Source organism: Eulemur rufifrons, chromosome 16 (assembly GCF_041146395.1).
Source record: "Eulemur rufifrons isolate Redbay chromosome 16, OSU_ERuf_1, whole genome shotgun sequence".
Classification (NCBI taxonomy): Eukaryota; Metazoa; Chordata; class Mammalia; order Primates; family Lemuridae; genus Eulemur; species Eulemur rufifrons.
This window is the reverse complement of record NC_090998.1, coordinates 5984242-6005141: the sequence shown is the minus strand read 5'-3', so window position 1 is coordinate 6005141 and position 20900 is coordinate 5984242. Positions and strand designations below refer to the sequence as shown.

At 49.4% G+C, this 20900-nt stretch overlaps 1 protein-coding gene across 1 annotated transcript in view; it reads right to left on the bottom strand.

Annotated features, from left to right (window-relative positions):
* NTF3 (neurotrophin 3) overlaps window positions 1–19973 on the bottom strand; it is a 60942-nt gene extending 40969 nt beyond the window's left edge. Inside the window, exon 1 of the mRNA XM_069490832.1 lies at window positions 19738–19973. Coding sequence (XP_069346933.1) covers window positions 19738–19755 — 18 coding nt within the window. The 5' untranslated portion in view covers window positions 19756–19973. The remainder of the gene's footprint in view (window positions 1–19737) is intronic.
* Window positions 19974–20900: the final 927 nt, after the last annotated feature.

Here is a 20900-nt window from a genome sequence, read left to right as displayed (position 1 = left end):
CACAGTGCAAACCATCTCATGCAAAAATTCTCAAAGTCGTGGGGAAGTACAGACAGTGCAACAGTAAGGGGAAAATGCCAGGTAAAAGTTGCTTATATAGTATGAGGAACTTTTCATTAAAAAAAGGAAATACATATACGCGGACACAAAACAAAGATGCAAACACACGCACACATGCACACACACACACAGAGAAAGAACTTCAAAGGATACTGATGGGATTTCTGGTTGTTGTGTTGCTCTTTACTCTTTTTAGCATTTTCCTAACTCTTTATGTTGGACATACATTAGAACATGTATTTATTTCATAATCAGAAAACAATGCTGTATAACTACTTCTCGAAGGACCCCTATAGCTTTGGCTGTCATTTTTCCTACCTCCTACTGAATGGGTGTAAGAAAGAGCGAACTTCCAGCAGCCTCAGTCAGTTCTGTGGTAGTTCTCTGGCTTTAAGCTTAAACTAGGAAAAGCCAAAAATCTTGAAATAAAGAGGCAAATGTTTTGTGTTTCTGATTAGACCAAGAGAACTATACCTGCTGATTGAAGGACCATGTTTAGGAGGCAGAGCAGGGTGAGGCCGTAACTGCGCTTTAAATCACATCATAAAGGCACTAGAGCAGGGTAGAAGAGGAGAAGGGAAATTATTATTTCTAAATAGTCAAGACGGCAGTGTGAGAGAGGGGTTAGGACCCCCTGGACTCTGGAATCAGTCAATCCAAACTTGGTGCCACCACTTCCTAGCCATTTAACCCTGGGCAGGTTGTTTGTTCCTTTAACAAATATTTACTGAGCAGCTACTATGTGCACATTTCAGGTGCTGGAGACACAGCAGAGAGGCCAGGATACAAAAAACCCTGCCCTCATAGGATTTACATGATAATAGGGAGAACAGAGCATACATCAGAAAAACAAGTAGAGTTTCTCAGATGATCTTAGGTGCAATGTAGAAAAATCTGTGGAGGCCTCAGTTGCCTTGTCTGCAAAATAGGACAGGAGAGTAAGATTGTTATTTAACTGAGTATTGTCAAGATTCATGAGAGCCCATAGAGAGGGGCCTGAGCACATTTCCCTGTTCAATAATTATTAACCATAACCATTATTTTGAGATTAAAAGGGCCAAGTCTATTTTCCTGCTTGAGTGACAATACAGAAAAATTAGAAGAAACGGCTGCAACCACCCAGGAACTGCAGGGGCACAGCGATGAGGCAAGATTGAGCCGACAACACTGTAGCAGGGTCTTGAGTGTCCTAATGGACGAAACAAAGGGCAAAATTCTCTTCACTTTGGGGTTTAGCCAACCCCACAGGAAGTTAGAGGAATCCCTGATTATGCCTATCATTTAATAAAGGTAATATAATCTGCTCTTTTGGCATCCCCACTCCAGGATGAAATATAATGAAAGGCTCGAGGTCGGGGATCACCTGCTCCCACGCTGCTCCACCACGATCCCCTCTGCTGTGTCTCTCAGGGGGGCTAGATACCAAACTGTGCTCCCGTCGAGGCCCACAGGAAAGCCCATGTATTGCTCCTCTAAGTCCACACATTCTGTGGCCATCTGGGATTTGTGAGATTGGTTAAAGTCTGATGGAGCCAGACTACAGACCCCAAAGCAGATTCCCACCCAGCCTTTAGGGACAACCCCCTAGAATGTAAGGGTGTCTCTGATCCTTGCCTCAAAGATTGGGCCAAAGGCCAATGTTTCTCTAGGGGAAGAAAGAAAAAAAATGACACCCTCTTTAGGCAGAAGAAAAATCTTCCCAGAAGTCATATTTTATTAGTCTTGGATTGCAGCCTCCTGGAGGGCAAGCAATCATCGGAGGCTAGGAACGGGCACAAAGAGACACACGTGCATATCTGTATATGTGTGCACCTGCAACGGTGTGTGCAAGAATGTTTCAAATGACTAAATGCAGGGCTTACATCAAATGGATTATCCTGGTGTTTCACAAACCAGTAGCTTATTGCTGGCTGACCTCATAGGAGCTAATGATTTGTGTGCAATTGACACCAAAGAGGAGAGCTTGTTAGCACTTTCCCCTTCCCTGCAAGGCCAAGGTTGGCAGAGCTCTGTAAACTCGGGAGTCAGTGGTGTTAGGGCTTCCTCTGAAACCCTGCCTACACTCCAGATAAGTCCTCTCCTTCCTGGGACTGAAATGGCAGCAAAACAGCAAAACTCATACCAAATGCTAAATTCAGAGAAAGGCTTCAGGAAGACTGAATCTCCAACAGGACAACCTGCAAAGCAGAACCCCCTGGATGCAGCACAGTGTCAAACCAAGAACAGATGAAAAGACCCCAAGAGGAGTTTCTGAAGAGTTCAAAGAACACTCGTAGGGGGAAATAATGCAAACCAAAAACAGAAAAAGCAGAGAAACTCCATGAGGCCCTTTCCCTCAAAACCACAATGCCCTGGGAGAGGTGGGGGAGGCTGCCCTGAGACTTAGGTCCTATGAATGCTCAGCACAAACTCTCTCCCTTTCAGGCCAATCGGTCAAGCTCCGAACACTCCATGCTCTCTCCCACCTCCGTGCCTCTGTCAGTGCCATCCTCACCCCTAAAATTCTCTTGCCTGGTCCAAGGGTCTCCTCCGTCACCCATCAGAAGTCTTTGGAAATCCTGCCCTCCATGTATAACGTTCCCATGCCCTAATAATTCGTCCTGAATGTTGCTGAGTTGGGGAAGTCCCATCTCCCTGCATGTACTACGAGTTCCTGGATGCGAGGAAGCATGCATTTTTGTACCCTCACCAGTATGAGCACAAGACCTTACCATATCGAGAACTCAGAAGCTTGCTGCTGCATCAGTGGCTTTTTTAGAAACAGAGTTTATGCCCATTAGGTCACTGAGCAGAGCTCATTTTTCAGATGAGATAAATGAAGCATACTGAACATTCTGACTAGTTTTCTTTCTCTTATGCTCCTGGTAACGGCACACACAGTTCTCAGGAAGTGTAAAGCAAGTCAGCTCTTTCTGGGGGCCTCAGGCACGTGCCAGGAACAATGGTCTTTCTCCCTCCCCGGGCTTTGGCGCTGTTCTCTGGTTACTTCTTTGTTTCCCTCACGCTCTATCATTCGTCCACCAGCGCATCCTTCCAGCCCTACTTCTGAAACAATGTCGCAGAAAATACAGTGAAAATCAATGCATAACTGTCTAAGCTTGACAATAAGAAAGGCAACTTCCATTGGCCAGAAACTGTGAGAAACACCCTCCCAAAAAAGGGGAACATTCAGGAAGCCACCGGCCATTTAAAAAGCGGAGGTCAAGCACAGAAGCCACATCCAAGACACGTGGGACAATCTGCCGCAGGAGGTCAGCTGGCAATAGAAGTAAGCACCCACCATCCGGGACAGTGGCACCACAAGAGGAAACAGCAAGCTCATCGGAAAAACTCGCACCCAAGGAGGCAGGAAAAAGAGCCATCAGAAAGGAATGTGAGTATTCAAGAATCTTAAAGACATAAAGCGCTGTATCCACAATTATCCACAAAATGAGAATATGCATGTTTCAAGGGGATTTTCATAAATGAAGTAAACAAAAAAGGCAGGGGCCACTGCAGTAGGGAAGGCCATCTATTAGGCCACCGGACCCTCCGTCACGCAGGAAGGGAACCTCTGCATCACAGACGGGGACGTGAGCCTGAGCAGGGAGCCCGACAAGAACAGCTCTCCAGCGGACGGCTTCGCAGGAGTGGGGGTAGCCCGTGCTGAAATAAACCGCGATCCCCCGGATGCCATTTTTATTGCCCAGTGCACACCCACGACCTCACAAATGGCGGGACCCTGCGTGTCACATCCCAGATGACGTCATCAGAAAGAGGCAGAGTAGCACGTCGTTATTCTCTCAAGCCAGGGCTGTAACATTTCTTCTCATTTCTTACGGTGCCACCTGAAGGTTCCCAGAGACGCTGAGTGTTTCCGGAGCACCCCAGTACTGGGCTGTCCTGCCAGGGAGCATTACCCCAGCCTGACTTGGAGAAGAGCCAGCTTCCAAACACACAATGTGCGAGCAGCGTAAGAATGTTGCCGTTTCAACCGTCACATATCTTTGTAATTTACAGCTTGCCAGGCACTTCCCTACGCAGCATGGCATCCGAAACCCCTCGTGAACTGTGTTAAGTACGTAAGCTTTACCACCCCACTTTACAAAAGGGGGAAGCAAGGTTTTGAGAGGTTGTGACTGTGATTGACAGAAAAACAGAATTTGGGTCCTCACGCTTAACTGTTTCTTCTATTTCACTGTAATGACGTTTAGCTCCAAGACAGAAACAGCCTGGAGAACATTTTTTTCTCTTAAATTCCTATGCATAATCCTACAGGGGAATTATGGGAGGGCCACTCTTGACTCCTCTTACAGATATTGTACCGAATAGTCCTCAATACTACAGGCAACTTCTTACTCAGTTCATGGTCCCTTATGAAGATGTTCTAGATTAGACTCTGGAAAACAAAATAAATTGCCTAGAGTCCATAAATAAACACTTCTGCTCATCTCTCTCCCCACTCCTTGAAAAGTACTGCCCCTTGATTTTTTTTTTTTTTAAGCCACTGCTGAAAGTAGCTGCTGTGTGTTTGGGACAGGCGGTGGTGGTGGTGGTGGCAGGTACACATAGCCAAGAATGGCTTCAGTTTCATCTACATGATATACACAGAGATAGGCCCGTGTCTGTTCCCACTGCTCTTTGCAGGGCATGTCTCTGTTCGTGTTGTGCAGTTCACCTAGTAGTCCCTGCTGCAGAATGAGCCTGTCCCCACCTCCCTGGTCATGGCGGCACACCGCCTGGCCTGATCTCTCGGACCACAATCCAGTCCTCACATCAGGTCAGCATGGCTCCTCCCAGCACATCACAGTTCCCGAACTACACTTAGGTCACTTAGCAGTCCAAAGAATCTGAAGTCCAAAATTCTTACAGAAGCACGCACTTAGCAATGGGTGCTAGACATCCGGCTCCTGCATGCCGGACAGCATACACGGTAATATCTTTTGCAAGAGTTGTAAATGAGAAACCCAGGGATTGCAATGATTCCATATGGTCCACTTTACAATTTTGGAATATTTGGCTGGAAAGTTAACTTTTTCAGGTCTTTTTTTTTTTTTTTAGCTTCTTTCTCTGAACCTCTACTCCCCAGCCCTCCTGCAAGCCCCGGTTTCACAACAGGGAAATGGCAAGGAAGAGGACAACTTTCTCAACACAGAGGCCTGTCGGTTAAAGCATGTCCTCAGCTTGGGCCTCTTGGAAAGACCAGCTCAAGACTGGCATTTGGGGCTGGATCCCACACAACATGGACAGGGGACAGGTGCTTCCTTTCCCACAGAGCCACCAGCGCTAGAAATCAGCAGCTTGATCAATAGCTAGCCCTAGAGAAGAGCATCTGGCTGGTATGAAAATTCCCAAGGAGAATTTCCCAGTGTAGGAAATCTGATCATTCAGAGATCACAAACCATTTTGCATTTGACGGCATCACCCAAACTGTGCACTCCAGCCTGGTATGATACCTGCCTGTGAGGGTTGTTGGGGAAACTAATGAGATGACACATAAACGTGCCTGTACATCATTAATGCCTTATGAATGCTGGTCTACTCCCCTCTCTCTCCCCTGTTCCCCACCATTCACCCTCAATACCCACTCTGGTAAATGAGAGATGGTGGGCATTTCAGAATCTTCTGAGGACCTGTCCTCCTCGCCTCCAGTTTCTCAGGCAAGCACAATCTTGCAGTAGGCAGTAGGAGGGCTCAGTCCAAATTAGCTGAACATCCTTAACTAAGTGAGAAATTCTCATAAGTACACCAGGGTGAGAGCGGGACAGATGTCACGGCGAAGCTGCTGAGAGGCAGGGATGGGGCAGAGAAGGTTAGCGCTGTTTGCTAGTGGTCCTCAACCTTGGCTGCACTTTGGAATCACCTGGTGAGCTTTACAAACTCCAGATGCCTCTGTCCTAGACATTCAAATGTAATTGGCCTTAGTAAGTTCCTGAGCAACCACCGTTAGCCAAAGTTCAAAGATCTCAATGCGCAAGGCAAGATTGCAATGGATCAATAGCGAGCATATGGGAGTGTCTTCGTAGCACAAAGACCTGTGAGATGAAGCCAGAGGTCTGCTTAGGCTCACTCTGGTCTTACAAGGAAAGTTCTTGTGTTCCCACCTCCTAAGCTGCTGGATGGGACGTCAGGTGTCTGTCTAGGTTGCTGCCATACGTACATTTCTTATATATGCTAAGCAATGTGACCTTGCAAGAAATTCTCTATATAGATCCACTACTGGCAGAAGGAAGTTCTATGGAATCTGATCATTTTCAGAAGACTTTGAAACTTTAAACAAAGACACACACTTTAATCCATAGGAATCATCTATGGGTGGATCTGATGTCCAGGAATCTGGGACCCCTTCAAATGCCACAGGAAACCTTAGCGTCTGTCCCTATTCCACTGTGAGCCTATGAAAAGGTGTGCAACACAAGCATCCCCCTCTGGAGCAAGTCACAGCCAAGCCTTTGAAATTTTCAGGGGTGTAACTCCAAAGGTCATCTTCTTTTTCGATCCTGAATGAAATCAAATTAGGATGGAAATGCACAGAAGAAGGAAAAAGGTTAGGAGAGTCTCTGCACTACCAACCACCCTAAACGCTGTGCATGAAGAGTTACTATTTCAATCTCCATTTCCACACACCCAGAGCCTCTCTAATCAACACGCTGCCCGCTGCCTTCGCAGGCTGGGATAACTGCCCCGGGAGCTAGCACTGGACAAAGTGACCAGAGATCAAACCAGGTTTGCAACTCTCCCTCTGCATATCTCATTCATTTGTTTGCTCACTCACTCATTCATTCTTCCATTGATCCAATTGTCAGTCTTCTTTCTCTCATTGAACACTATTAAGAGCCACCTTCCACACTGTAGCCAGAGCTACCTCTCTAAAAACAAAGGCCTGACTGTGCCCTCCCACTCTTCCATAACTCCCCACTCCCCTGGGACAGCGAGTCAGCCCTCAGCCACCTGTGCACGGCTGGCTGTGTGCCACCTACCTGGACTTCCTTCAGTCCTTTAGGCCCCTGCTTTTTCTCACCTTGGGGCCTCTTCCCATGCGGTTTCCTCTACCTGGAACTCTCTGCTCCCCCGTCTCCTTCTGCTTTCGCTCCAGACTACAGATAACATCACAAACCATCAGGAAGCTTCCCAATTACTTCCTGGGCTTGTTTGGTTCCATGTCTATTTCTGGAAACTGATTATGTCCCTAAACATGGGTGGGTTTGGGGAGAATTTCCCTTTCTCTCTACGTAGTCCCTGCTCACCCTCTCCCTGTGGACAACAGTCCCGGACATCAGCACGCCACAGGAAGCCACATGACGGACAACTGGAATCCTTCTCCAACCCCCTAACATTTTTTGCCCTTAGTCTAAAAGCTGACCTTCCCTAATAGCTCCATCCCTGACTGGGCCTCTGTGGGGCAGTCCCCCAAAGAACTCAGGAGACTTGCTGTAGACAGTAACTTTATACAGCTGCCCCAAAAGGAGATCTAAACACTGAAGGGGAGACTGGGAAGATGTGTTTCTGATTCATACAACACCCAAAAAGTAAAAGGGAAATATCAGAGGATTATAGTGACGAGCTGAGGTCTCTCAACCGGTAACTCAACCCGAATTCAACTTGATTTCCTAGACTTGCTAATAGACCACAGTCTGAAGTATCACTCTCTCATGTTCTCTCTCTCTCTCACACACACACACACACACACACACACGGAAAGACATGAACATGCAATAAACACACTGAATATTTACTTGGTGATAGTTTAAATGCTAAAAAAACGAGAAAAAAGAGACAATAGGAGAATAAGTTATGGAAAACAACCTTTGCCCCATTTTAATCCACAGCCATCAAAAAGTCTCAGATACTTAAAAAAAATCCACAAAAACTATACTAGAATGAATTTTAATGTGAAGAAATCTTAGACTTGAGCTATGATCAATGCTAACATACTAATGCAATTTCTTTTGGGGGAGCTAGCTTTGATTCAAGCGTCACGCAGATACACGTTTGGAAGGAAAGTCTAGGAAAGCTCTAGAGAGAAGTAGCGCACAGGCTTCACGGAACGTTTCACCCCCTTGTGCATTGGCACACCGCCTGAGATTCCCCTGGAGGAAATTCTTTCTCTTCCACTGTGTGCGGGTTGTCATCTCAGGGCCCCACATCCAAGTGCCCTCCATGCGCAGGACCCAAGAGGCTTTACTGCTCCCTGACAAGCTGGAAACCAAGAAACCACCTCCCACTGCATGCAAGGGTGGCACCTGACGCAGGGCCAGGGCAGGGAGGGCCCCGAGACCACAAGAAGACCAATAACCTCACTTGGGGATGAGGAACCTGAGGCTCTGAGTCACAGGCCAGGATCGATTGACAGAAGCAGGACTAGACCTCAAGCTCTGTGGGTCCCCAAAACCCCATGACATCACTCAGCTCTCAGGGGTCTCTTCTTTTTTATTTTTTTTTTTTATTTCAGCATATTATGGGGGTATAAAAGTTTACGTTACGTATATTGCCCTTGCTCCCCGCTCCCCTCCCGAATCAGAGCTTCAAGCGTGTCCATCCCCTAGACAGTGCGCATCGCACTCATTATGTATGTATACACCCATCCCCCCCCCACATCTGCCCGACACCTGATTAATGTTATTCCTGAATGTGATCTTAGGTGACGATCAGTGAAACCAGTTTGATGGTGAGTACATGTGGTGCCTATTTTTTCATTCTTGGGATACTTCACTTAGTAGAATGGGTTCCAGCTCTATCCAAGAAAATACAAGAGGTGCTATATCACCATTGTTTCTTACAGCTGTGTAGTACTCCATGGTATTCATGTACCACATTTTATTAATCCACTCACGTATTGATGGGCACTTGGATCTTTCCACATCTTTGCAATTGTGAATTGTGTTGCTATGAACATTCGGGTGCAGATGTCTTTTTTATAGAATGTCTTTTGTTCTTTTGGGTAGATGCCCAATAATGGGATTGGGGTCTCTTCTTAAACACTAGGTTTGCTAACAGTAGACCCTGTCAAGCTGCCCACAGTTGTCTTTCCAATCGCCCCAGCCTACAAGGACTCCTCCTTCCTCCAAACTCCCAAAGCTGCTGCAGTCCCTGCCACCCATTCTCCTCTTACCAAATACATGCTGCCACATTCTATTGCCTGTTTCTCTGCAAGTCTGTCCTTTACTTCCAACTAGACTGCAAGGCTGCCGAAGGTAAGGCCTTGCCTTTTACCTCTTGGTATTCCACATGGTACCAGAACAGTGGTTCAGACGACTCAGTAGCGGCAGGGTGGTCCTCTTAAAATAACGCTTTTGGTAAGCAGATGAGAAAACCATCTAACAGATGCATTATATGTTTTTCTAAAGGCTCCCTTCGAAATTCTAAAGAAATTACTAAATAAGGACCTGATGTCTATTTCTTCTGGTGTCTGGACCCATTAAAAGCAGGATGTGAAAAAAAAAAAAAAATGCCAAGGCGCTCCCTGAGCAGGATGGACTCAGACGACAGAAGTGGACAGTAGATGGCAGTCTGTCCCTGTGTCAGAAGTGGTCACAGAGACAGTCACTGCAGCTAAGCAGGAGGAAGAAGCAGAGCCTAAGGGTCTGTGGTGGACTCGCCTCCCCTGCCTGTACTGACTGCAGCCACAAGCAGGGGTACTTCTGAAAGGCACCCCCGTGAGCACACACACCTACTCATCCCCCAAGCGCCAACACCTGTACATCTCCCCGCAAACTCTCCCCACAAAGAACCGAGGGCTCACGTCACAATGGGCTCTGAGAATTCAAGGACGAGAAAACCACTGTTATGCAGAAGTGAAGACCATTCCGGACCCTCCAGCCTGCTCCTGAACCGAGAGGATTCCCTGTCATCGTCCACACTAAAAAGCAACACCCGAAGTGAGAACCCCGCATCCATCTTCCCTGTTCACCTTTCCCTCCCTGGAGCACAGGGATCGTAACCTGTCTGTCTCCCTCCGCAGTTTCCAGACCCCGAGGCCAGGGCCGTGTCAGTCATTTCTACATTTTCTTCAATGTCTAGCACAGGGGCTAGACGCTTGTGAATAGGACGCTTACTGAATAATCTCTACACGTGTGTTTTGAGCTGCTTTCTCTTTAGATGAGTGTCTAAAGAAGGACTGCCCCACTTCATGTGCAATGACACCCGATTTCCCATGAACAAGAGCCCAAATTTGCGGACGAACTAGACAGGTGGAGAGAGCAAGAACAGCCTTTCCGGGTGGGCAGGCGGTGAGCATTCATGACCTCAGCCTCGGGACAGGCCCAGTGCGAGACACAGAGAGCACGAGGCTCTGGACCCTCAGCAAGGTCTCAGACTCTACCTCTCCGGGCCCGGTCCCTGGTGCTGTCCTATTGCTGCTGCACAGTCTGACTCACCTGTGACCAGCCATGCATTCACTCGCCCAACAGGTGTCTGTGGCAGACACTATTCAAAGTGTGGGGGACACAAAGATGAAAACAACGGATCATTTTCTTCATGAAGCTCATGTTCTAGGCAGAAGATAGGAATGCAACTTAAACACAGGCTGCCAAGTGGTATAGCACAGGGAGGCTGGGAAGGGAGCCCCAGGCCCTCTGAGAAAATGCAGGGAGGCTTCCTGGAGGAGGCAATGGTTAAGCTAAGATGTGATTTTAATACCACTGACGACGGTGGAGGGGTAAGCATTTGAAACACAATATGCACACAGAATATATCCTCCAATGCCATCTCCAATTCACGTATAGATATATATTTCTACCACTCATATCATTTTGCAGTTGGAACATTTCCTTCTACATTTAAGCCATTTGAGGGTATCTCCTTCTCCCTCTCTCCATCCATCCATCCAGATTTTTCTACCAGCCCTCAACTCCCACAATTTAATGATAAGGTGGGAAAGACTTTATAGATCATCTAAGCCAGTAGCCCTTAACTCTCTTATTTATTCAACAGATGAGGAAAGTGAGAGCCGGTGGGGTTCAGGGACTTCCTCAAATGGCAGTTAGTCTCTGGATGAGTTAGAGGTGGAGTTTGCTCTCCCTGCTCATAGTCTGGGAGCTCTCTGGTTTAGCTTACTGAATTCAGCTACCCACAGACAATTTCATCCCACATAAACCTCTCCTTATACTCCTAACTTCCAATCCAAGAACTGCCACAAATCTGGCAAGCTTGCTTCTTCAGCGCTTTATAAACATGCACTCATCCATATGTTCAATGACTTATCTGGCAGCACATAACTTAATTTCCTACTCCACCCCCTCCACATTTCCCTACGTAAGTCCTCCGGGCCAGCGGGATACCTGGAAATCCCAGGCATGGGCCGCAGTGAGGCTGGGGAGCAGATGAATGGAATATCTGAACTGTCACTGTGTTAGGGTATTTCTGACCTCTAATGCAGCGGTCCCCAACCTTTTTGACACTAGGGACCAGTTTTGTGGGAGACAATTTTTCCAAGGATGGGTGGGGACGGAGCTCTGTAGCTTAGTCCCTAACAGGCCACAGACTGGTACCCGTCCACAGGCCCAGGGTTGGGACCACAGCTCTAATGAGTCCATTCCCTCCTTTTCCAGGACAGGAAAGACAGGCCCATGGAGGGAAAGCGATTTGCTCAAATCACACAGCTAGTCTGGGTCCTTTGCAGGAAGAATGTGGCAAGCTGTTCAGGGTGGCCAGCTGCATATCAGGGGCCGGGCTGCTTCCCCACCACGGGACACACCTGTTGGGAGATCAGGTGATTTCCAGAGCTGCATCTTCCCTTGAACCCAGTGGAAGTACCTTATGACCATCAGAGGCAGGTCTGCTAGACACAGGATGGAATGAATCCCAGACTGGGAACTTGAAACATAGTCCCTAAGGGATAATCTGGAGCCAGAGGGGGAGGATATTTTTAAATGCTGGGGACTTAGACCTAGAAACAGAGAAAGAAGGTCTTAAATTGCAAGAACCTGGCTATCCCCTAAAAAAAGAGGCTACAGCCCTTACATGAAGGGAAAAAGTATCACCACCACACGTGAAAAATCGTTTTAAACAAGTAAACACTTGTTTGAGCTCTTACAAACAGGCATTAGGTTCGTGTTCTATATTTATTTGAATATTGCAAATGCCTCTAAGCAACAGAACCAAGTCATCTCTCCTTAATTGCCTTAAAAATGTTTATGTGGGAAACCAGTGGAGGAAGAAAGAACAAGAGCCTTCAGTCACAGCCTTCAAAGGGGGAGACATCCATCTCGAGAATCCCGGGCTCCCCTACTCTGGCACTGCCCAGAGAATGGCGCAGAGGCAAGCGCTAGGCCAGAGGCCTCTGCAGCTGCTCTGCTCTGCAGCAAACACAGCCTGGGGACCCCAGTCCCGAGCAGCAACCGCACCCCCCAACCTCCCAGCAAGAAATCTACCTTAACCTTGGCCCCAAGTCTGAATGGTGCGAGTTCCCTAGCCTATCAAGGAAAGACATTTTCCGAATTCTGAAAAGACCTCATGTTCTCCATTCATACTCTCTTTTACTTCAATTTTGTGCAATTCCAGAACTCAGGAATGCTGAGACCTACCACCTCTCGTGGGCGTGTGGATCAAAACCAGATGTCCAGCTCCAATGTTACAGAGTTTACAAGGAGGCAATTGTGGCTTAAATCAATACCTGCATTCTGTAAGGGCAGATTCCCTTGTCAACAGAATGGGATATAAAGGGGGAGGGCAGATGGAAGCTAAGACAGATCTGACACATGCTTGCCAGCAGGTGGCTAACAAACCTAAACATTTGTCTTGCACATGAAAAGGACCCTTCCAGTGGAGCAGGTTACCCTGTGGGATGACCAAATTTGCAAAACACTATGGAACCAGCTCCCATCTGGATGACATCACAATATGCAGAAAAGAGAATCTGACTGGCAAATGATGGACAGGGACCTACGCCACAGGCCTCAGGCTGAAAAGCCAGCACATCAACACCCAGTGTGTGACCATGAGCACTTCCCGTAACCTCAGGTAACCTCGACACCCCATATGTAAATGGGGTTATTTGAGGTACTGAGATAATGCCATGTAATATTTGTAATACTGCCTGGCATCCAATAATAACTCAAATATTAACTATCATTATCATCATCAATCATCTTAAAGGTGAGCGCTTAACCTTAGTCACTGAAGATATTCAGGTGGAAGCTGAATGATTAGCACCAGGCCTACCAAAAAGCCAAACCCAACCCCTTTCAGCCCTACACACCCTGTGCAGGCTAAGCCAAAGTCTAGAGCATTCCTGGCCAAAATGAAACACTCTGGCAAATTCTTTACATGCCTTTCTGCCTTTGACTCATCCATTCCCCAGAGATAAAAACAGGAGCTCATTAAGGGTGTGCCAAAGTACACTCCAAGTGAGGCATATATGCACTGATTAGGTAGGAGGATGGGGCCACTGTAGAATCCTAGGATAGCAGAACTGGAATGGGACTCTGAGATCTTCTAATTCAAGCCCTTCATTTACAGATGGGGAGATCAGAGCCTGGAGAGAATGCTCAGGGTCACACAACAGCTCATTAGTGACAGAGCTCAGTCACTGAGCCTGGGCCCCCCCCTGCAAGTCAGCAGGCCACCTGCCTGCCACCTCATGCTGTTTAAGATTACCTTGGCCTGGGGTCTTTTGAGATTAGTAAACTATCATTTAGTCTGACAACTCTGGCCTTGAAAGTTTGAGAACCTTAATTCTTTCAAAAAATCCCTAACCGAACGAATCCTAAAACATCTGGGGCTCAGCAAATGTCTTCTCTGGAGACGTTGCTAAAAAGTGAGAAATCACAACAGACCACACAAATTTCACTTCAAAATCTGCCTTTTCCAACCCAACCACAGTCAGAGCTTTGTCCTGTGAGGACGCCCAGAGCCACAGCCAGCCCTCAGTGGGTCCCAGTTAATACTGTTTGAGGAGGACAATGACACAGATGAGGACAGGAACATCAGAAGCTTTCTGATCATGTGGGAGTGCATGCAATCTCTAGCCCCTGGATATTTTTAGATAAAATGAAAGGCTGGGTTATGGAAAACTAACAACAAAATACTTTAAAAGTTGTTGGGCCATCTATTGTGCTCTCACAGGTTCTAAAGTGAGTCCTGTGAAAGGCTTTGCCTAGTCTTGATCTTGCTAGAAATCCATCCAGGCAAGGAGGAGGCAATATCTACACTGGCCTTGTGCTTCAAGCTCCCACATCCCCAAACACAAACAATCTGAAAGAAGCTGCCCCCAGTTTTTTCTTTGAGCTGGCCCACCTGCAAGACGCAATCTGATGACAATCCAATCTGAGCCAGGTACCCAGATACCTGCCACCCATAACATAAGCTCTACCAACGCCCCTTGTCCACCCAGGGCAGTTCCTGTGCTCAGGTGTCTCCCAGCACGCACACACGCATACATCCCATGGTCTCCTCTCACTGCACACATGCTTGTCCATGCACAAAGTACATCCACAGACCTTATCAGCAGCACCACACGGGGCTTAGGCTTGTCTCCAGTAGAAGATTTGGTCCTTTTCCAACAAACTCAATTTTAAATAAAACTAAATCTAAAACCCTAGCAACGGTCATTAGTTCAACATCCCCAACTCCAGAAACTGCCTGCCTCATTAAAGAGTAAAACAGCAGCTGGTGAGGCTTGAAGCAGGGTGGTGGGTTTCAAAGATCTTCCGTGTCGGCCCGAATCCCCTCTCTCACTTCCAGCCAACACACAGATCTGCATTCTCTCCAGCGGGCTGGGAGCGCTGTCAAAGGTCTGGAGGAGCCTGCAGCAGAAGCCGTCTGTTCAACTGAATGGCGGGGAACGGAGAGGCCTGACCATCTGATACATCTGGGAGTGGAACGGCAGAGATGGGAAATGTTATGTAATTAAACTCTGCTGGCCTGTCCCGCCTGGGGAATGTGAGCTCCATCAGCAGTGACCTCTTCCAATCAACTTAATTGGCCCAATCTCGCCAAGAAAAGCAACAGAATTGGTTTAGTGCCTCATGGAAATAGCTTAGCTTCTGACTATTTATGGCCACTGAACTCAAGGATGGGATCCTGACTCCGAGCCAGGAGTTGACAGCATGTGCTGACTTCTGGGAGGACTCGGAGGTTTCAGTGGGTTTCCTCGCCCCTCTGTGCCTCCATCTGCATCTCTGGAAAAAGGGGCCATACCCAAATTGCTGTCCTGGGCAGGCAGAACCTCACAGACCCAAAGCCCAGGCTCTCCTCTTACCAGGCAGGCTTCTGTCTGATAAGGACCCACAGTCTAGAGAAAAACAGACCTAGACATTGACCTAACATAGAATGGCCAGACTTTACTCCTGTTTTATTCAAATGGTGGCTATGCCGAGGACAATCATTATTTTCTCTGTTCTCAAAATCACATTTTTTTGGCATTGTGGTCTGCAGAGCCAATATTAAAAAATTAGAAAAATGTCCATCTCTGATAATTAATAACATTGATTGTCAGACTACTTTTCTTCTGCATAGTTCAAAGACCTTACAGATTTCCATCACCTATCATCTAGGTGTGGCTACCTCCACTTTATGAGTGAGTAAACTGAGGCAGCTATGGAAAGTTTCGTTTACACAGCAGGTGAGCAGTGGAGATGCTGGCACCTGTGTTCAATTAGATTTCATCTTGGTACAACTAAACATACCAAATTTTGATGGGGGGAAAAGAGAAGTAAACATTCCTCCTGTTGAGTCATTACAGACATTGCGATTTTACAAAGAGAGAAACAGAGAGTTAGAGAGACTAGAAAATGTTCTCAAAGTCACACTTTCCAAAGTGACGGAACAGGACTAGAATCAAGGCATCCCCAATCAGAGCCTTGCACTTCACCACACTGCCCTCAGAGAATCTGCCACCACACCTGCTGACCAACGGTCAAGCCCCATGTCAACCGTCTCTTACATAGACGAATTTCTCCTAAAAAATAAGGTAGAACCTTAAAATGGCACAGCTATAATTTGAATTAAAAAATGTCTTGAGTCAAATAAAGTCCAAAGTCCCCCCCCCCCCCCCCCCCCGAACAATTGCCATTCCAGGATCAAAGCCTGACCAAGTGGGGTTCTCTATCACCTGGTCCAGGCAGGAGGATCGGTGCATCACAAAAGCACATCCTGATCTGATTCCATTGCTTCAGTAGTTATCTCAGGGTGTGAACCCAACCCACGTCACCTTACCCTCACTCCCCTTTTTACCCTTCCCCAGACACGTAGAATTCCTGCACAAACACACACTGCACCCCTTCACAAGAGCCACAATATATGCCTTTCCTATCCCTCTTCCCTAGTTTTCCCCCAGTTAATTTGCTCCAACCCTCAGTGCGCGCGCACACACACACACACACACACTCTCCCTCTCTTTCTCTCTCTCTCAGGTTAGCTTTACACTCACAGCCCAGAAAATATCAAAGATGAACAAGTATTCCCGGCCCACATCTCTCCTGATCACCACTTTACCAGACCTAGCAGGAGTCTGGTTCCCGCTAGGAAGGAGGCACAGCCCACTCTCAGAAACTCAGCCCTCCAATGGATCAGGACCTGCATTCTGACCTGAAGCTCAGCACCCTCCCATTCCTGGCCACACCCCCTGCAAGAAACAGCAACACCCTCCAGCTCCTTCCCTAACATGCAGAAGTATACCTCAGCCCTATCCTTACGCCCTCTTTTTACAAAGCCACAGATATGTTTCAAGTCATCTTCCCTTTGGCCTCCAAGATCCATAAACATCTCCAGAAACTGAATTACAGACCTTGAAGAAACCTCAACAAGCATCGAGCTCTCTCCATTCCTGGCAAAATTGCAGCAGTCAGCTGAGCCCTGAGCAGGAATTTTTCCAGGGCAGTGTGCCATGCCCCAGTAGCAAGCAATGGGCTGAGAATCCAGTACGTATTCCATTAATTTTAATTGATTATCAATATTAATTGGTGATAGTGAATTCCGCTATTAAATGAGAAACCCATTATACAACATTATGCAACGTGCATCCTTGCCGCTGAGCATGCAAAACAGATTCCTTCACTCACTCCAATCTTAAGCACACGTCCCTTCCTATTTCCACCCAAGGCCAACACAGGAGGACTTTTCTCCTTAAACGTACAGCCTTCATTCTAAGCTTCTCCAATTCCCTCCTCCGTAGCGAGGGGAAAAGGCAAACAACGACCCAGCATCCTTCCCTGCAAATGCCCTTCTCTCTCCATAAAGAGTGTCTGAGCTACACTTTTCTATCCCCCACGTGCCCCAATGCCATTCCAGCCACATTTCCCAGGGCACACTCATAAAGTTCACACTCGGCTCTCCTCGGATAATCTTTCCCTGCCCCATGCACACATTCCCTTGGTAATCTGCAGGCGCCCAGCCTTCCACACGCATCCACCTTTCGCTCACACACACAGCCACCCTCCCACACCACACCCACTCCATGTGTTTGTGCCGGCAAGCACAAGCCATCTGTCTTCAGCACACTGCACCTCTCCTCCTGCTCTGACACCCTTCGTAGGCACAGATTTCGCATTAGCTACACCTATGTTCCCACAAGCTCTGGCCTCCCGCTGTGCACACAGATGCCCATCCAACAGACTCCCCAGAAACGCACACCTCTGAGGCATGCAAAGCAGGATAGGGTGCCCGCGTTTTAGCCTCCCCCTACACTCACACTCAGAGACTTGGGAAACACCTCCCCATCCTTCCCTGGCCACCCAAGGGTCACAGTCTCCCTCCATAGGAAAGCAACCCCCTCCACACTGAACCAAACCCTCTAAGGCCAGCCATGATGCAGTCCTCACCAGCACAAAACCTCACACTCTCTCTCCAGGGCCAGCGCCCGAGACTTTCTACTTTCCTTCAACACCGTTTGCTGGAGCCTCCTTTATTTTCCTCTCCTAACCCAGCGCCATACCCAAGTCTGCTTGTCTGAGCCTAAGGCAGAGGCAGTTGCGTTTTATCCTCTGAATTCTACCTCTCAACTTTCTTTGTGCCACATGTCAGGAAGGAATTGAGGGCGGGAGAGGGGCAGGCTGAGCACGCCGCAGAATTTCTGAGCTTTGTGAAAACAGAACCGATGGAAAAGTCCCCTCTATGTTACAACTTTCTCCCACCCTGACATTTAGGACAAGCGCTGAGATGTTTTCCTCGTTCGCTGTTTCTGCGGGGTGGGAGAGGGTGTCTCTTTATTAAAACAGGGGATCGCGCAGCACATTCTGTAATGGGCTGAGTTATAAACCTCAGACTCCAGGACAAGCACCTACCAGTTCGGCGCTCCCCTCTCCCGCCAGCCCCCGCCCCCACCGCCCCCCACACATAAACAAGTCCACAGGCGCCCAGTGCCCCCAGCTCTCCAGCTCAGTCCGAGCCGCGCGCTCTGACTCTGAACCTGCCGCCGCCGCCAGGGGTCCAGGCCAGGCGGTCTGTTCGGTGTTTCCCCACCTGGAATCCCACCGGAGCTGGGATTCCAGAAAGAGGGATCCTCGCTCGCCCGCAGCCTCCGCACGGCTGGGCGCAGGGGCCTGGGTGCCGCCGTGCATGTGAGGCGCACATGAAGGAACACAGCAGCCGAACTCTCGCCGAGGAGAAGTGCCTGCTCGCCGCGCACCCGCTTGCGCCCGCGGGAGCTACAGAGTCCTCCTCCCCCATCGCAGCCCCTGGCCACCCGCCCCTCCTTTCCCCGAACTCCCAAGCGTCCCAAATCTCATCAGGAGCATCCACCACTGAGCAGAGTTCTGGGGCAATGGGGCAGTTCGGTCCGTTGTGGGTCCTTTTAACTCCGACCAACTCCGCGGGTCCCCGGGTGTCCCAGCCTTCCCCCGCCACCGCTCAGGCTCCTAGAACAGCCTGTGAAAACCCGCGAGGAAATCCCCAGGGACGGCCCGGCCCCGGTGCCTGCCGCTCCCTGGCGTAGTCTCAGATGTATGGGCCTCGCGCGGGATTCAACATCTGTGCAAAGACCTAGGGTGGGCTAGACACCGGGTGAGCGTTAGCCAAGACAACCCTGGGGCGACCAGTCGTTTCCGAGAAAGCTTTTGAGGGACTCCAACGCAGGTACATGGCGCGGGGCTGAGAGTCGCAACTCCCCAAACTGGGAAGCGACCGTCCAGGTCCTGAGCTCCGCGTCCCCTCCCCGGGCCGACGCCCCGGCTGGAGTTGTGTTGGGGCGAGGGGAGAACCAGGCGCGGTGGCCGGCAGGGTGCGGGACGCGTGCTGGGAGTAGGCGGCACCCTTGACTCTTCCCTGTCTGTCCGCCACCCCCTTTTGTTACAGGATGCGCCGGGAGACTTCTAGGAGGAGGAGACGGGTGGGACAGGGATGAGGGGGGTGATTCTGTTGAATCCCTTTGCTGCCCTTCCGTCGTCCCCATTTCCCCCAGCCTTCGCCCCCCACCCCCAATCCAGGTCCCTTAAAACCTGATCACTTTCCCAGATTGAGGGCAGTTTTCTTGGGCAGCGGTGGGATGAGAAGGAGGAGGAGGTGGGGAGGGGTGTCCGTGTGTGTGTGTGTGTGTGTGTGTGTGTGTGCAGGGGGATGGTTGAGGTTGCGCCTAGGCCTGGGCAGATCCCGGTGCAAACTTTGGGAAAAGCACGAGCCCGGGAAAGTGAGTGCGGTGTTATGGGGGTGGGGCGGGGTGCGGAGTTGGGCTCCTACCGCGCTGGTCCACTGGAAAATCCCCCCACACCTGGGCCTCCCCAGCCCCGGAACTGCCCACCCAACGTGCCCAATGCCTCCCCTTACCGTGGCAGAAGTAACCATGGCATCCGTGTGACTGTTTCCAGGGACGTCGACATGAAGAGAAAGGTGGACGCGAGCTCGGTCATTCAAAGTCTCCCCCACCCCGCTGCAGCCACTACCCAGCGGGGGAAATACGAGAGGAAGAAAGAAAGAAAAAGGAAGAAAGTAGTTGCGCCGGGCTGTGTCGCGGGGCGGTGCGCGGAGCTGTTCGGTAGGGAGCGGAGCCTTCAACTCTGAGTCCCGTGAACATAATCTGCGCGGTTATAACCAGCCAACCCGGCCAGATGGCTCCGCGCTCAGCGCCTTAACCCCTTCGGCGCCGCACCGCCCGCCCCCGCGCCGCGCAGGCCCGCGCCCCAGCCCGCGGACTGCGCTCTGGGGGCCACCGCGGGGACGGGGTCATTTTTTCCTAGCCCCTCTTAAAAAAAAAAAAAGAAAGAAAGAAAAACTTCCAAATCAGTAGTTATTCTTCAGTAACCCCCCCACGCTTGGTTTCCCTTTTAGAGATCCAGGAAAAAACGAAACATTCAATGTATCATAACATTTTACATGTTAATTAATGTCTTCGGCCTTTCTTATTTGTTCTTTTTCTTGAAAAAAAAAATTTTTTTTGTTCTTCTTTTTTCTTTAAGATTTTCTTTACAAGGCAGAAGGGCCTTTCTTTCCCCTGTCCTCAGGCGGATCGGGTCTGAAGCATAAACTCCTCCTCCGAACCTTAGACCCTTCCAGCTCCAGATCTCTCCCCACCCCCTACCAAGCCCACCGCCACTCCTCCCCCCACCCCACACCAGGAACACACCCAAGGACAATCGCTCCCCAGCGAGCTCGCCGCTGGCGCAGGCGGGGGGCCAGCACCCAGGCGCTGTGCCGGCGGTCTAGGGAGGTCGCAGCACAGAGGTATGGGGGCGGGGGGGCAGAGGGACCAAGGGAGGGGCGGCTGTGCGCTGGTGTGTTTGCGCGAGCGTGAGCGTGGCAGGGAGAGGGGGATGGACCGGAGCATCCCAAGCCACCCAGCTTCCAACTTCTCCCAAGCCCCTTCCTTCCAAACTAGGATCGGGCCCTGCGACCAAGCACCCCACCGGGCTGCACGCAGGGACAGCACAAGAAGCAGAAAAGCCAAGCCACAGCCACCTCTGCAGGGCGCCTCGAAAGTAGTGAGGCTCATG